Below are 16,992 nucleotides of genomic sequence, written 5' to 3' on the forward strand. Positions count from 1 at the left end.
GGTTTTTGGTTTTTCTCAAAATATAAAGAAGAAAAAAAATTAATATTAAAAAAATAACATAAAGTGTACTTAGGCGTTAAGTTGTCATCATACGTTGTAAATAACAGTTTTTTATTTCATTCAAAATTTTCGATTAATTTAAGGATTAATAATATTTATTACTTGATGTGTATATTAGAGATGGCAAAATTTTTTGAAATGTGAGAATCATTATGAATGAAAATTTGATTGTGTAAAATTTTTTTTTGTAGGGATAGACGGGAACAAAATTTTTTTGAGATAGGCATGGGATTTGAGTGAGAATTCTCGCCCCGTCTCTAATTATTTTCGAAATTCATAAATTTACTTAATTGTCTTTAATAATTTATTTATTTTCGTATATGATTTTTAATCATTTCACATGCTGCACATAAGTTTTTAGTATTTCACATGCTACATGTATAACTTTTCAATTCAAAGATCCCAGTCCATTTATATTCCATCCAATCTCTCTGCAGTTACCTCCTCGCCACTCTCCCTTCTCACCGCACCGCAACCTTCAACGCGCCATTCTCTCTATTGGCGGCATTCTTTCTCCTCTTTGAGGGTGCATCCATGCTCCTTTTCGCAATTCTGCCATCGTGTCCATCCATTCTTCTCTTCACTGCCATGTTTCCCACGTCGTCAACTCTTCTGCCTCGCCATCGCGTCCTTCCACCGCGTCAGTTTAAAAGAAGTTGTCGCTTGCCGTTTAGCATTTTTGTATAAAATCTTATTATTTTTATATAGGATGGATACTTACAGCTCTGTTCCTATAAAAATTAATGATCAATTATGAGAATGGGACTCTGTAGACAATAAAACTGTAGAAAATAGAAATAGAGACAATATTCCTCACAATGGAAATTTAAAATGAAAACGGAGAATAAATTTAAAGACAGAGATGGAAAGCAAGGAGACATCTCTCGTCACCACTACAAGAAATAATGTAATTATCGACGCCAAAAATCGACGGCCAAACTTTCCGTCGATATTTTTAGACGGCTTGACGTCGATAAAATAAAAAAAGAAATTATTAAAAATAAAATATTAAAATCGACGACAATGTTGTCTATTATTTTAGCAACTTTCAACACCTTCTTCTTATCATCACATTGCCAATGAGATAATGGGGGGATAATTGTTTTTCTTTAAAATCGACGGATCAGTTGTCTATTTTAATAATTATAATATCAACAACTTTCGTCGTCGATAAATTTAAATGATGAAAATCTTCTTTTAAAATAGGATGAAGGGTGTAAATTTATTATATAAAATAGATGGTTAATATGTTGATTTTTGTTTTAACTAAAATCAACGAACTTACGGTCGATTTTTATCAACAAAAAAATTATGCCCGCGCTTATTACCCGCGTCTTTCGTTTCGATCAATTTCCCAAACATTAACCCCAAACCTCCAGAGAATAAAGTTCAGAGTGAAACTGCTGCTGCTTCTTCTTCTCCAACGCTTGAGAGTAGAGACCAAGGACGGAGTCACCGTCAGGAAGAGAGACAGAGAGTAGATCAGTAGAGCTTTTTCTTCTCCGACGACTGAGAAAACCCGCCGTTCTCCGTCGGAGAGCAGAGCTTCTTCTTTTTCTCCTCCTCCTCCACTGAGCCCGCCGCCGCGCCATCTTGTTCATGTAAGTTTCTCTCAGTCTCTCTGATTATTATACTTATTTTTGCAGTTGTTGTATCTACTATTTTCATAATGAAATTCTGAATTTGTGTTTGTTAATAAAAATCACATCAATATTACTGAAACCTAGTTAGCATAATCAATTCATCACATTTCATCAATCGCTTCGTCTCTCTGTGTCGTTGCTGCTGCCTTCAATTGACCGTGCTCAATCAAAATCAGTTACTCTCTCTCTTTCGTTCTTCAATTGATTTTTTTTCATCAATAAAAAATTTGCTAAGCATTTGTAGATGATTCACTACTTTTCTCAATGATATAGGTCTTCAATTCAAAGATTGATGAAGAAAGAAAGGCATTCCGGGTGTTATCACTACTTTTGTTCATTTTTCTGTGTTATCCTGCAATTTTGTATTCTTTCTTCATGACTGACATGGATTTATAGGATTTTTCTCTATTTTCGGTGTTAGTTCTCTAATTTTTTATTAAGTTAGATTCAATGTGCAGATCAACTATATGTAACCTCGTTTTATGCTGAAGAAATCTATAAAGAACTTCAGTGTCTTGCAACGCTTTTTACTAGAGATATTAGAGACACTTTAAGCTTCTGCATAAAGGACATGTGAGTTATATAAAAAGTTTACTGATCATTTCTGATGCCATTGTGTTGTGAATTTTGTGTCACTATTTATAGGCTGGCAAGTACAAGTGGCAAACTTACAAAGAAGTGTACGAGGTGATACAGAAAGTTGGAAGCTCTATCCGCAGTTTGGTTACGGGCAAGTAAGTCACCTATGCTTATTTACCACAAAAGAAAACCTTTTTTTTTTCACTTCTTTTCATCAATGCTCTTGTATGGTACTTTTTTGATGATGCTCCTATCTTTTCATGAAGAGCTTAGAAATGATCATTTAGTTATTTTATTTTTCTTAGGGAAGAATCATCTCTTGTAATCTGAGATTAATCAATATGATGCCAATTTTCAGGGAGTAAAATGTGGTATCTATGGTGCCAATTGCCCTGGGTGGATAATAAGCATGGAGGTTCATTTTCATTTCTTCACTTTCACATTTTGTTTCGTCATCCTCTCAATGTTTCTTGTTGACTAAGTGCAACATAACTACAGGCCTGTAATGCTCATGGACTTTATTGTGTTCCTTTGTATGATACATTAGGTGAGTCCTTAACTTCTTTAGCATGACTAATCATTTAAAAGATCCCTTTAAGTTTGAATTCATTGTTCCAAGTTTAAAGAACACATAATCTCGTTGATAATAGATATACTATATCAGAAGCCTTAGTGTTTATAACTTTTGTTCCTACGTTCTTTTCATACCAATAATATCTTCTGTATTAGTATTTTAATCTTTATTTTTCAAAGTTTGACTTTTATTAGCATTTATATGTATGTGTATGCTCAGGTGCTGGAGCAGTGGAGTTTATTATATGCCTTGCAGAGATCTCAATTGCTTTTGTAGAAGAAAAGAAGATACCCGAGGTTCTTCTACTAAAATTATTTGTTACATCAGTGTCTTCTTACAAAGCATATTTTTTATTAAATGTGATCAATTCTTTTTATATATTTATTTCTGAAACTTCTCAGCTATTGAAGACATTTCCAAATGCATCGAAGTTTTTCAAGAGTAAGTTTTCACTGATTCTCTATACAGGTTTTCTAAAATGTCTCTATATTATAAAGAAGAAATCACATTTATTTCTTTTTTGTAGCATTTGTGGCTGGTTTTTAGGTATGCAATTCTCAATTGGAAAGTTATTCAAGCAGCAATCTCTTTGGCTGGCCAAACAGGAAGGTCTTCTTGTTTCTTTGGATTTGGCTAGTTTTGAGGTACTAACCACCACAATTTGTTTTTCTTCTTCTTTTATTATTTTCTTCCATGAAAAAATTAATGAAGCTAACTGTTTTCTAATACTTCTTTTTTTGACAAGATGGTGAGAAAATTTAAGCCACCACTTATGAAGTTATTGGAGTCTGGCAATATAGACCTCTGTTTTGCCAATCAGGATGAAGCAATGGAACTTTTAAGGTGAGGTGACTGTCATTTGGATTTGGATTTGGATTGTACCCTGCGGCATATAGGAGGTTCTTGAACCCCAAATGAATAAATAAACCATTTTCCATGCTATTAATTGTCATAATTTTCATATGATGAATAAATAAACCATTTTTCATGCTATTAATTGTCATAATTTTCATATGTATTTTCCAGTCTTTTTCCACTTTTTTGATACATTATTCCGTTGCTGCTGTAGAATTTCTAGCTAAGTATTGCAAAAGGGCTGTGGTAACTTTGGGCCATAATGGATGCATTGCTAAACATGATAAGGAGGTACGTAAATCACCTTAATTGTAATTTTTTCTGCTGGCTTCTTTCCCAATCTCATTCTCTTTTGCTTTGGTTGGAAAATGTGTAGTAGACTCTGCTGTGAAGTGTTTGCTATTGTGAATTGATCACTTGAGAACATGACTAACTATACAATCATGGTAATTTGGTTCACACTGCAGGAATTTATTCTCAAGTCATTGCCTCCCAATATAGTGCATATCAGGATCTGATTCATGAAGCTTTCCTGATGGGATTTTATTTTATTTAGTTTCTTGCATTAGATTTTATAGGCTTAAAATTTGCGTTTATCAGGAACGGGACTTGTAGTCAGGAGCAAGGAAGAAATGCAGCGGCACGCAAGCCTGGTCATTCTCAATCCGGTGAACACAATAATGCAGAGGCTATTCGCAATTTCCATATCCCTTCTGAAAAAATACCTTCCACTTTTCGACTTTTGCATGTGCAGCAGCTACCACCTTGGGCAAATACTTCTTCTGTTGCAATAGATGATGTTATTCAGGTAATGAAATCATGAAATGACTGCTGCAGGGCAGTGTTGACACTCTCAATCACTCAATCAAAAAATTTGGAACTACTTATTGATAAATTTCAATGCTTTTCATTGATAGGGGATATTCTAGTTGCCATCCTTTCCAACTACATGATAGACCTTGACTGATTGGTTCCAGCAGGGACGGACATTAGGGGAGACGAGTGGAGGCTTCGGTCCCAACTTTTTTTAAAAAAAATTAATAGTAGTAAATTATTAAGTATGATTTAATTTTTTAAAAAATTTATTTAATATTTAGTCTAGTATAAATAACGGTAAAGTATATTTTTTGTCCTTGAAGTTTGACAAAAATTTTAAAAATATCCCTAAATTTTATTTTGTTTCAATTTTGTCCCAAAAATTTTCGATTTGCATAAAAATATCTCTCAGACGACTAATTTTTCAAAAAATTTAAAATCGATTCAACAACAATTTCATAAGAACAACCCCTCAACACAAGAAAATCAAACATAATTTTCATGCATTATTGTTAGATTGGTCTTAAATTTTTTGAAAATTTAGCCGTCGAGAATATATTTAATACAAATTGAAAACTTTTAGGACAAAATTGAAACAAAATAAAATTTAGCGGTATTTTTGAAACTTTTGTCAAACTTCATGAACAAAAAGTATACTTTATCCTATAAATAATAGTCTAGTCCAATTTAAATATTAATGATTTCTAATATCTAAAAAGTAGGTAACAATATTAAAAAAATATAAAAAAGATATTATTACTAATATTTTTTAATTAAATAAAATTTTTCAAATCCCATAAAGTAGATTTTTTTTCTTGTGATCGTCTTTTTTTATTCATTTGGTATTAATTCTCTCTATTTCAACTACTACAACTGAAAGATCTTTTTTAGCTATGAATATTGTGAAGAATGACTCAAAAACAAAATAAAAGATGAATTTCTTATTAATTGTCTTTTAATTATATTAAAAAAAATGCTGAAAAATTTAATATAGATGCTATTTTCGATGAATTTTATAATGCCAAGAATCGAGTACTTCATTAGTAAAAAGTACACACATATTTTTTGTACTTTAAAATATATTCTCTATCGGTATATTTTTATAATACATCTTATATTATATAATTTTTTACATAATTTTTAATATTATATGTGTTATTGCCCCCCCATAATATCATTTCTGGATCCGTCCCTGCATGGAAATAAATATCAAAGATCGAAAAGAGTTTTTTTCCCTCTCTTTAAGGATCTCGTTCCGAAGTTGTTTTATGTGGTAATTTTCTTCCAAAGTTAGAGTCCCATAAAAGGAGGGCAAAATAATAAAAGTTTACTATCATAATTTTCTTGGCTAAAGAATTTTAATATGGAATTTAAAGGTGAGCATTACCTGAAAATGGACGTTTTTTGTGTATTTACAGGTGGGTGGATGTCGCAGAGATGCAGGAACAACACACAGGTACGTGCTGACTCAGCACGTAGCTAACATGTTGGACACGTGTCACAATCGCAAGCAACACGCATCATGCGTGTTGACACATGGCGCTCATCCGCTCAACACGCAGGTAAGCCTCTCATAATAATATTTTTGGATCCGTCCTGATTCCAGGTAAGTTATTTGCGGGACCTCTTTGTGTTTTCCTTGCCCTTTGTGTTGTCAATTTGCCCTGTTTGCAGTCTGACTTTCATTTGTTCTTGAAATTGCACTCCAAATTTAACACATTGAGTGTGTGTTTGGATTACAGTTTGCAAACTAGAGTTTGCATAAAATTGATTTTGTAAAATTGATTTTGATGATAAGTTAGTTTGGGTTAACGTGATTTATGTTTGGTAATCTTTATATCAAAATTGATTATAGTAAAATAAATGTTGTTTGGATTATACTACTCAAAATCACTTTTAGATGAAAAATTACTAAAATAGACATCAATTTTATATACCTGCAAAATCAGAATACTATAAAAAATAATATAAAAAAATTTATCATATAAATAAAATAAATACAATAAAAAATAAAAAAATTAATACAAAACAAAAATAGAGTACATCAAAGAATAGAAAAAAAATTATACAGATAAGAAATAATAAAAATTCCATAAAACCAACAACATATATCATATGAACAAAAAAATACATAAAACGTAAATAAAATTCATATGAATAAAATCAAATAAAAATAAAAAAATTTCAATTTGTTAGTGATTGAAATAAATCTGAACGATTTTGATGAAAAAAATTGGAACTAAAAAATTATGAAAAAGTAGGAAGAACACTGTGAAGATAATAGTTACTAGTATTATTCTTATAGAAGAAAATGAAGGGTAGGGTTGGTAAAAAAGAAATATTTTAGCTTCTCCTAAACGTGAAACGTGAAACGTGAAACGCAGAAGCTACAAATTTGAGCTTCTCCTAAAGGTAGGTTCAGAGGCAGAATCAATTCTGCGTTCACAAATATAAAAATTGCCAAATATCAAAGTGAAACTTTCAAGAAGCTCAAACAGGCTTCTCTCCTCCCCAACGTGTTTGCCAAACACACCCTGAAAAGTTGGCCCTTTTTTGTCCATTAATAACTGTATTGTTTAATTTATTTTTAATGTGTATTTTTTATTTCAATATATATACACAGGTAGTTATTTTTTATGTAAATATAACATGGTTAGTTTTTATAATATCTAATTTTACAAATTAAAACACTAAAATAATCATTTATAAATAGAATAAAGTATATTTTTTGTCCTTAAAGTTTGACAAGTTTTAAAAATATTCCTAAGTTTTATTTTGTTTCAATTTTATCCCAAAAGTTTTCGATTTGCATCAAATATACATCTGATGGCTAATTTTTCAAAAAAATTAAGATCGATTCAACAACAATTTCATAAGAACAACCCCTCAACACAAACAAATCAAGCATAATTTTCATGCATTATTGTTATATTGGTCTTAAATTTTTTGAAAATTTAGCCTCCGAGGGTATATTTGATGCAAATCGAAAACTTTTGGGACAAAATTGAAACAAAATAAAACTTAGGGGTATTTTAAAAACTTTTGCCAAACTTCGGGGACAAAAAATATACTTTACCCTTATAAATATCTGTCTTTTTATATAGGATAATGCTACATATTCATATTTTTTTGTTAACCAAGTCCAATCAAATTTGTCTAAAACAACAAAAATCAGTTATGATTAATATTATTTTAAATTTTATTGTTTAACTTGGTTAGACTTAGTTCATAAAAAGACTTGGATGTGTAGTATTTCTTTTACATATATATAAGTAAATACTTATTTAAAAATTTACTTCTTATATAATTAGAAGTCAATTCTTATTGAGATTCATAGTTGAAAAAGTTTTTTCAATTAATGTAGTTACAGAAAAAATTAAAACTAATATAAAAAAAAAAGATAAATAACACTCTTTTAAGTTAATTTCTAAGAAAAAGTACAAATTTCATTTAAATTAAAAATTGATCATTCTAATAACATCTAATATGAAACTTTTAAATTGACTATGAAATACTAAAAGTTGAGTAAAAACTTATTGTGGGGTCAAATTTAATAATTTAGTGGGGCAAATAAATATTATTATCATATACTACTTAAAAAAATTTCAAATCATAGCCCACACTCGTATACAAACATCCGTCCCTGAAAATATACCAAGTTCAATTACATTACTTGAGAGTTTGGTGGGATTTAAATTTAATTATTAAATGCTAATAAGGAATATTTTGTATTATTAGTAGATTGCAGTTTAAACGAATATAAATCTAAGTTTAGTTATTTATCTTGTCTTGAGTCTTTATGTTAGAGGATTATTTATTTTGATAAGTTTGTAAATTCATTATCTAATATTTAGTATAAATTTTATTTTTATATTTAGAAGTTTATTTATCTAATATTTTGTATAAATTTTATTTCTATATTTAAAAGTTTATTTGTATTAATTGTCTATTATTTTTTAAATAGAAAAAAAAATATAACTATTAAAATCGACGGCAATGTTGTCGCTTTTTAAATATAAAATAGACAAAAAAATATAAGCGAAGAAGACGTCGGTATCTAAATAATTAAATCGACGGCAATCTTGTCGATTTTAATGAATCAACTATCGACAAAAATATTATCGATTCTATATAATAATATCGACGCCAATATTATCCATTTTATTAAGCATTTGTCAATATCTAAATAATTAAATCTTAGTATCACACTATCACTTATATATTTAACCAAATATGGCTTCTTATTATTCCTCTTCTCGTAAAACAATTTTCACTATCTTTTACTTTCTCTGCATTGCGGTTCTCCTTTTTTCCTCATGGGGTACAACACAAACTCAAACTTTTAATTTCTTATCATATACTTTATTTCTATTCTTATTATTAAGTTATCTTAACAACTAGACAGAACAACTATTTAGGGGATTTTGTTTGTAGATATATTATAGGTTTTTTTTTGGTAACTAGATATATTATAGGTTTAATGATTCTGTTGGTCTTATAATTTTACTAAATATTTAATTAGGTGATTTTTTTTAATTGAGTTCCTATATTACTTTTAATTTTATAATTAAGTCTTTTCATGTCAAAAACATTAAAATTAACAGAATATTTTTTCTAAAATATATGCGGTCAAATATCTAATTAGGTTTGTAATTATAAATATCTTTAATTTGTGAAGAAACATTCATTTAACTTTAATATTTTTTACATTACAAAGAACTAATTATAAAATTAAAAATCGTATAAAGACCCTAATTAAAAAAATATATAAGAACCTAATTAAAAATTTAGTAAAATTATAAGAGCCAACAAAATAATTAAACCTACATTATAGGATGTATTATTGATTATTGATTCTTGTAATAATAATCATTATAGCCACCATAACACAGTGACACTAAAATCACCCTTAATTCAATAATTTGTTTGGCACGACTTGTGAACATTTCTGACCCTTGCTACAATAATAATAATTTTTTAGATTATATTACGTATACATTAAAATCAGCCATCAAAATCAATCATCAATATAAAATACATATCAGAATAATATATTAATAATTAATTTTAATAACTGATTTTGATATACAAATAATATTTTTATAATTTTTTTATATGAATAAGAAAAACAACAATACTAGACTCCCACACCAAATAAAAATGTCAGTAGTAATCGACAATAATATAGTTAAAAATTATACACACAAAACAAATCTAAAAAACTGAGATAAGAATAATACATACACTCTAAAATTTTAATATGAACAATCTCTCGAAAAATTAAAATTTACAACAAAAATTAAGAAAATAAAAATACTACAAAATAGAATTATTACTACGTGTAACACTCCAACCTTTGACATGTCATGATCAATGCTAAATGTTCAGATGTTACTTGTCGTAAGAACCTACTTGGCTCTAGACCCGGATTTTAATATAAGTCTTTATCGGTTGAATTGTGAATAAACTATTTTTCGTGAAACGTCATATAGTTACTTGCAAGGACAATACTTAAAGCTAAGTCATATTACCGAAAAGTGTAAGGCCCACATCGGTTGGAGAGGGGAACGAAACATGCCTTATAAGGGTGTGGATACCTCTCCCTAGTATGATGCGTTTTGACGAGTGAGTGTGGGGGGCTTCGGCTATCATCCCTATCGTCAAAGGCAAAACCGTGAGGCCTTGTGTGCCAAAGCGGACAATATCGTGCTAGCGGGTGGTCTGGGCTGTTACAGATGGTATCAGAGCCAGAGCCCGGATCGATGTGCCAGCGAGGGCGCTGGACTCCCTTAGGGGGGTGGATTGTAAGGCCCACATCGGTTGGAGAGGGGAACGAAACATGCCTTATAAGGGTGTGGATACCTCTCCCTAGTATGACGCGTTTTGACGAGTGAGTGTGGGGGGCTTCGGCTATCATCCCTATCGTCAAAGGCAAAACCGTGAGGCCTTGTGTGCCAAAGCGGACAATATCGTGCTAACTTTTAGCACGTCATGATCGTACCAAAAGTAAGGTGTTACGAAAAGCACATGATAACAGAGTATATATACATATATACATATATAAACATAAGTTAAATTTGAGGATATATGCCAAGTATCAAAATAACGAGTACTACACCAAGTTATATTTACAGAGACAAAATTAAAGAAAAATAATCCCAACCCTCACATGGGTTTCCTAAACTGAGACCGAACTACTAAGATGTCCTACCCCTCTAAAAGTACTACAAAAGCGAGGAAAAAGTAATACTAAGATCACCAGAAGAGTAAAAAGTCAGCTAGGTCGATTTCTGGAATGGTCTTCAGCTAGAGTGAATACATACGACATGCCGAGGTCGAAATGTGGGTGATGTACCGAAACCCGAAACTCAACAGACTCGTCTGCCGAACTCATCTGGGGAGGGGAAAAAAGAAAGGAAAGAAGGGTGAGAACCTAGAGTTCTCAGCAAGGTAAAAGGGGAATCTAGGGTCTTTGTCTCTAAGTTGTCACGAAACAGAAAAAAGAAAAAGGAAACAAACACAGAGACTCAAGGCACAAACATGCATATAACAAGTAGATAGCATAGACAAAAAGAAAATAGCAGTAGAGAATTCACAAGAAGTACATATGCGTAAACAAGATGATGCATGCCTATTCCTAGTGTAAGCCATGAATATTGGTCCCTTTACTGTGTCAATTAGACACCTTGGCATCACGGTTACCCGTGTCAATTAGGCCTCATTTTAATATCAGTTCAATGTGCATCACAGTAAGTAACAGTGCTATCAATTAGGCAAACATTCTCGCATTAGCAATCTCAGACTATCCGTTAGGCGGACACTTTCGCATTAACAGTTCGGCACAAGGTCCATTCAATATAATTCTCAACTTTTGTTTTGTTCCTTGTCCCACATTCTTTTTCTTCACTTTATCTCTCAATATCATTGTCTTTAACTTTAATCCTTTCTAAGGGTAACTTACATTCTTTTTCATTTCCTAAGTTTGTTTAATCTAAAGCCTTCTTGTGTCATGAATACTTATATATGACCTATTTGCTTGGTAAGGTAACTCTAGAGATCCTAATCTGCAATTTAAGTTAGGCTTTGCTGAACTTGGATTAGAATTGAATTTTTTTACAAGATTTAGAATTCTGCTTTTACATTTACAAAAGTTCGGACAAACGGACAACAGCAGTGTCTTTTTATAAATTCTCCAATAATTTCAATTCTAATCCGTTGCTTCTAAATTTTGGTGGGATTATAGTCAACATCCCTAAGTTTCAAAATCCATAAGTTTAAGGTTCATATCATTCCATTTGAGTAATTAATTTTCAATTGGAAGTGGTGTCCTGTTTTCATAAATCAGTTCGGAATTTCCAGCAAAAAATCCATCTTCCAAATGACTTATCTAAGTCTACAAAATAGATATGGACATGAAACTTGTTCTCACTTGAAATAGATATTTAAAACTCTTTTGGAAGCAATTCAAAACTCCGTTTAAATCAAAAGTTATAGCGTCTAGAAGTTGGTACTGCAGAACTAAAAAACCAGAAAAATCTGCAACAACCACTAAACTTCAAAAATTCATATCTTCCAAACCGCTTGGTCAAATTCCCTGAAATTTTTATGGAATATTCAAGACATACCGAAGTCTTACAAAAAAATAATTTCATTTAAAAATTAGGTCGGGACAACTCCCAAAAAATCGTTCGTTCTGCTGTCGATTATGCAGATTTTTGCAGAAATTCTGCACAAAGTATTTCCAACAACCTCACATACCCAATCCTATATTCAAGCCTAGAATTCATCTAGAAAAAGTAGGATTTGGGGAAGAGAAAGATAAGATATTTTGGCAGATTAGGGTAAGATGTGCGGCGCAAGCGACGCGGACGCGTGGGGTACGCGTTCGCGCGGATGGCGCTTATATGAATCGACGCGGTCGCGTCAATCACGCGGACGTGTGACTCGTTTGGTGCTACTGGCGCGAGGGCAGCCTCGCGCTCGCACAACTTTCTGTTCGAAACTCATTGTTGCCAAATTCCAGGGTGACGCAGTCGCGTGGTGGACGCGATCGCGTGGGTGGCCAATATTGGAATACGACGCGGACGCGTCGAGTATGCGTTCGCGTGGTGAGGCTTGTGCGCCTAGCACCAGTCCATCACAACTTTCGGCCATGCACCCTTTTTTACGTCGATTTTCAGGTCACGCGTCCGCGTGGGAGGCATTTTTCCCAAATGACGCGGACGCGTCAGCGACGCGGTCGCGTGGGGCGATTTATGCCAAAGGCACGCCTCCAGCCACGCTCCCGCGTGACTTTCTGTTCGATTTATTTTTCTTTCTTACTCACCTGCGACGCGGACGCGTCGGTGACGCTGTCGCGTCGCATGCCCCCCTCCCTTTTTTATTATATTATGCAATATGCAAATGAAGATGTAAACTATAGGCACTAGTACTGAGAAGAGTTATTAAGAAAGGAAATAAAGAAATAAAAGAAAGAAACGATCATACCATGGTAGGTTGTCTCCCACCCAGCACTTTGCTTTAACGTCCTTAAGTTGGACGCTCCACTAGCTCAGTCTTCTACTGTGGGTGGATCCTCCAAGAGGAAGATCTCTAGCTCCTTGGTTTTTGTTGCCTTCTCACCATGATATAGCATTAAGCGATGTCCATTAACTTTGATGAATTCAGAGCTTGAAGGATGACTCAGGTGGAAAACTTCGTATGGTTCAGCCTTCTCTACTCTGTATGGACCTTCCCAACTTGATCTCAACTTGCCTGGCATGAGTCTCAGTCTAGAGTTGTAAAGGAGGACAAAGTCCCCAGGTTTGAACTCTCTCCTCTTGATGTGCTTATCATGCACAGCCTTCATCTTTTCCTTGTACAGCCTTGAGTTCTCATAGGCTTCTAGGCGTAGGCTCTCTAATTCTTGCAGTTGCAACTTCCTCTCAGTTCTGGCCTTCTCAAATTCCATATTTCACTCCTTTACTTCCCAAAAGGCTTTGTGCTCTACCTCAACTGGGAGGTGACAGACTTTTCCATAAACTAAGCGGAAGGGACTCATCCCAATGGGTGTCTTGTAAGCTGTTCTGTGTGCTCAGAGTGCATCTTGTAGCCTGGTGCTCCAGTCTCTTCTATTAGGTTTGACTATCTTCTGCAATATACTCTTTATTTCTCTGTTAGATACCTCAGTTTGCCCATTAGTCTGGGGATGGTAGGCTGTTGCCACTTTATGAACTATCCCATGCTTCTTCAGTAATCCTGTTAGTCTCCTGTTACAGAAATGGGTGTCTTGATCGCTCACGATTGCTCGTGGTGATCCAAAGCGACAAATAATGTGGTTTCTAACAAAGAAAACAACAGTGTTAGCATCATCAGTACGGGTAGGAATTGCTTCCACCCATTTAGAAATATAATCTACAGCTAACAATATATAAAAATAACCATTAGAATTTGGAAATGGACCCATGAAGTCAATGCCCCAAACATAAAAAATTTCACAGAAAAGTATAGTTTGTTGAGGCATCTCATCCCTCTTGGATATATTACCAAATCTTTCGCATGGGAACAAGATTTACAAAATTCAGCAGCGTCTTTAAAAAGAGTAGGCCACCAGAATCCACAGTCTAAAATTTTTCTAGCTGTTCTTTGAGGGCCAAAATGTCCTCCACTCTCAGATGAGAGGCAGGCCTCTAAAATGGATTGAAATTCTGATTGAGGTACACACCGTCTAATTACCTGGTCAGCGCCACATCTCCATAAATATGGGTCATCCCATATATAATATTTGGACTCGCTTTTCAGCTTGTCTCTTTGATGCTTAGTAAAGTTTGGAGGAAAAGTACGGCTAACTAGATAATTAGCTACAGGTGCATACCAAGGGGCTACTTCGGATACTGCTTGTAAGTTGTCGAATGGGAAATTATCATTTATAGAAGTGGAGGTATCCTTAATGTGCTCAAGGCGACTCAAGTGGTCTGCCACTAGATTCTGGTTACCACTCCTGTCCTTGATTTCTAAATCAAATTCTTGTAGTAGCAGTATCCAACGTATAAGCCTTGGTTTGGACTCCTTTTTAGCTAATAAATACTTTAGAGTAAATACTTTTGAGCCGCGTGGTCTGAGTACACTACTACTTTAGCACCAAGTAAATAGGCTCAGAATTTATCCAGAGCAAAAACAATAGCAAGAAGCTCTTTCTCAGTAGTGGTGTAGTTAGACTGAGCAGTGTCTAAAGTCTTAGACGCATAAGCAATTACAAAAGGATCCTTACCTTCACGCTGAGCCAGCGCTGCTCCTACTGCATGGTTGGAAGCATCGCACATGATTTCAAATGGCTGGCTCCAGTCTGGTCCTCTCACAATTGGAGCTTGAGTCAGGGCGGTCTTCAGTCTATCAAACGCTTGTTTGCAATCCTCACTGAACTCGAACTCAATATCTTTCTGCAGTAGTCTGGATAAGGGTAGTGCTACCTTACTGAAGTCCTTAATGAATCTCCGGTAAAAACCTGCATGGCCAAGGAACGAACGGACTTTCCTCACAGAGGAGGGGTAAGGTAAACTATAAATAACATCCACCTTTGCTGGATCTACAGAAATTCCAGTATTAGATACAACATGTCCTAGTACAATTCCTTGTTTTACCATAAAGTGACATTTTTCAAAATTCAATACAAGGTTTGTACTGACACATCTATCTAATACTCTAGATAAACTATCCAAGAAAAGGCTAAATGAATCACCATAAACACTAAAATCATCCATAAAAACCTCCATACAGTCCTCAATAAGGTCAGAGAAAATACTCATCATGCACCTTTGGAAAGTAGCTGGTGCATTGCATAAGCCAAAGGGCATTCTTTTATAAGCATAAGTGCCAAAAGGACATATAAAAGTAGTCTTTTTCTGATCTTCAGGAGCTATATGGATTTGAAAATATCCTGTATAACCATCTAGAAAGCAATAATGGGATTTACCTGACAGGCGATCAAGCATCTGATCAATGAATGGAAAGGGGTAATGATCCTTGCAAGTGGCTTGGTTGAGACGCCTATAGTCAATGCAAACTCTCCATGAATTCTGCACTCTAGTTGTCAGAAGCTCTCCATGCTCATTTCTTACTGTTGTGACTCCAGACTTCTTGGGCACCACTTGTACTGGACTGACCCATTCGCTATCTGAGATGGGGTAAATGATATCTGCTTCAAGTAGCCTGGTCACTTCTTTCTTGACAACTTCTAAGATGGTGGGATTCAATCTTCTTTGAGGTTAACGGACAGGCTTTTCTCCCTCTTCTAGGAATATTCTGTGCTCACAAACTTGAGGGTTGATGCCTACTATGTCCGCCAGGCTCCATCCAATTGCTTTCTTGTGTTTCCTCAGCACACTGAGTAGCTATTGTTCTTGTTGGGAAGTGAGTTCCCTTGCAATGACAACTGGAAACTTCTACTTGTCCTCAAGGTAAGCATACTTGAGGTGTGGAGGGAGGGGCTTTAATTCTAATTTCTGCTCATGGCCAGGTTCTGGGTCATCTGGAGCTGGTGATAATGGCAAAGTGCCCTCATTGTCCTCTGAAAGTGTCCCCACACTTGGATCTTGTCCTGTGTACTTCTCTTCTAATTCTTTCTGGTGAACTTCAGCCACAGTTTCATCTATGATGTCATACTGGGAGATAGAAAGATCATCTGGAGGGTGCTCCATAGCTCCATGTAAACTGAATTTCACTATTCTGCCATCTATTTCAAAAGAATAAGTTCCAGAAAATGAGTTCAGCTTGAACTTTGAAGTCTTCAGGAATGGTCTTCCAAGCAGGATTGATGATGGCCTTCCTGAGTTATTAGGGGGCATTTCCAGGATATAGAAGTCAATGGAAAATGTGAGCCCCTTAATGCTCACTAATACATCTTCAGCAATTCCAACCACTGTAATAATGCTTTTATCTGCTAACACAAAATGAGCTGCCGACCTTTTAAGGGAGGGAGCCTCAAAGTATCATATATAGACAAAGGCATTATACTAACACATGCTCCTAAATCACACATGCAGTCAGAAAATATCACACCTCCAATAATACAGTTAACCATACATGGACTTGGATCACTACACTTTTCAGGTATACCTCCCATTAAAGCAGATATAGAACTACCTAAAGGAATAGTTTCTAATTCATTAATTTTGTCTTTATGTATGCACAAGTCTTTTAGAAACTTTGCGTATTTAGGTACCTACTGAATAACATAAAAAAAGGGAAACAGTTACCTCAACCTTTTTGAATATTTCTACCATTTTGGGATCAAGTTCCATCTGCTTCCTGGGCTTCCTTGCAATTTGGGGAAATGGAATAGGAAGGGCGTTTTCTGCAGGGTCTGCATCCTTTGGTGCTTCCTTCTGTGGTTGGGCTTCTTCTTCTTCTACCATGTCTGGTATGTCCTCTTCTTCTTCAGCATCCTCTACTTCCACCACCTCTTCAGCTGAGGCGTGTTCTGATGGG

General features: G+C 34.2%; 1 protein-coding gene across 12 annotated transcripts; it reads left to right on the top strand.

Annotated features, from left to right (window-relative positions):
* LOC107605235 lies at window positions 1,161-4,830 on the top strand. Of its 12 annotated transcripts, XM_021105057.1 has the most exons (10): window positions 1,161-1,661; window positions 1,977-2,018; window positions 2,349-2,437; window positions 2,641-2,697; window positions 2,781-2,829; window positions 3,076-3,152; window positions 3,258-3,297; window positions 3,383-3,500; window positions 3,602-3,699; window positions 4,312-4,565. In XM_021105057.1, exons 6-10 carry the CDS (start codon window positions 3,101-3,103, stop codon window positions 4,532-4,534), a joined length of 531 nt encoding a protein of 176 aa, XP_020960716.1. In that variant the 5' UTR covers window positions 1,161-1,661; window positions 1,977-2,018; window positions 2,349-2,437; window positions 2,641-2,697; window positions 2,781-2,829; window positions 3,076-3,100; the 3' UTR covers window positions 4,535-4,565. The 12 variants fall into 12 exon arrangements, with proteins under 12 accessions (XP_020960716.1, XP_020960714.1, XP_020960710.1 ...); XM_021105055.1 differs by lacking the exon at window positions 1,977-2,018; XM_021105058.1 differs by lacking the exon at window positions 1,161-1,661 and having other exon boundaries at window positions 1,681-2,018; window positions 2,588-2,697.

Source organism: Arachis ipaensis, chromosome B06 (genome assembly GCF_000816755.2).
Source record: "Arachis ipaensis cultivar K30076 chromosome B06, Araip1.1, whole genome shotgun sequence".
Classification (NCBI taxonomy): Eukaryota; Viridiplantae; Streptophyta; class Magnoliopsida; order Fabales; family Fabaceae; genus Arachis; species Arachis ipaensis.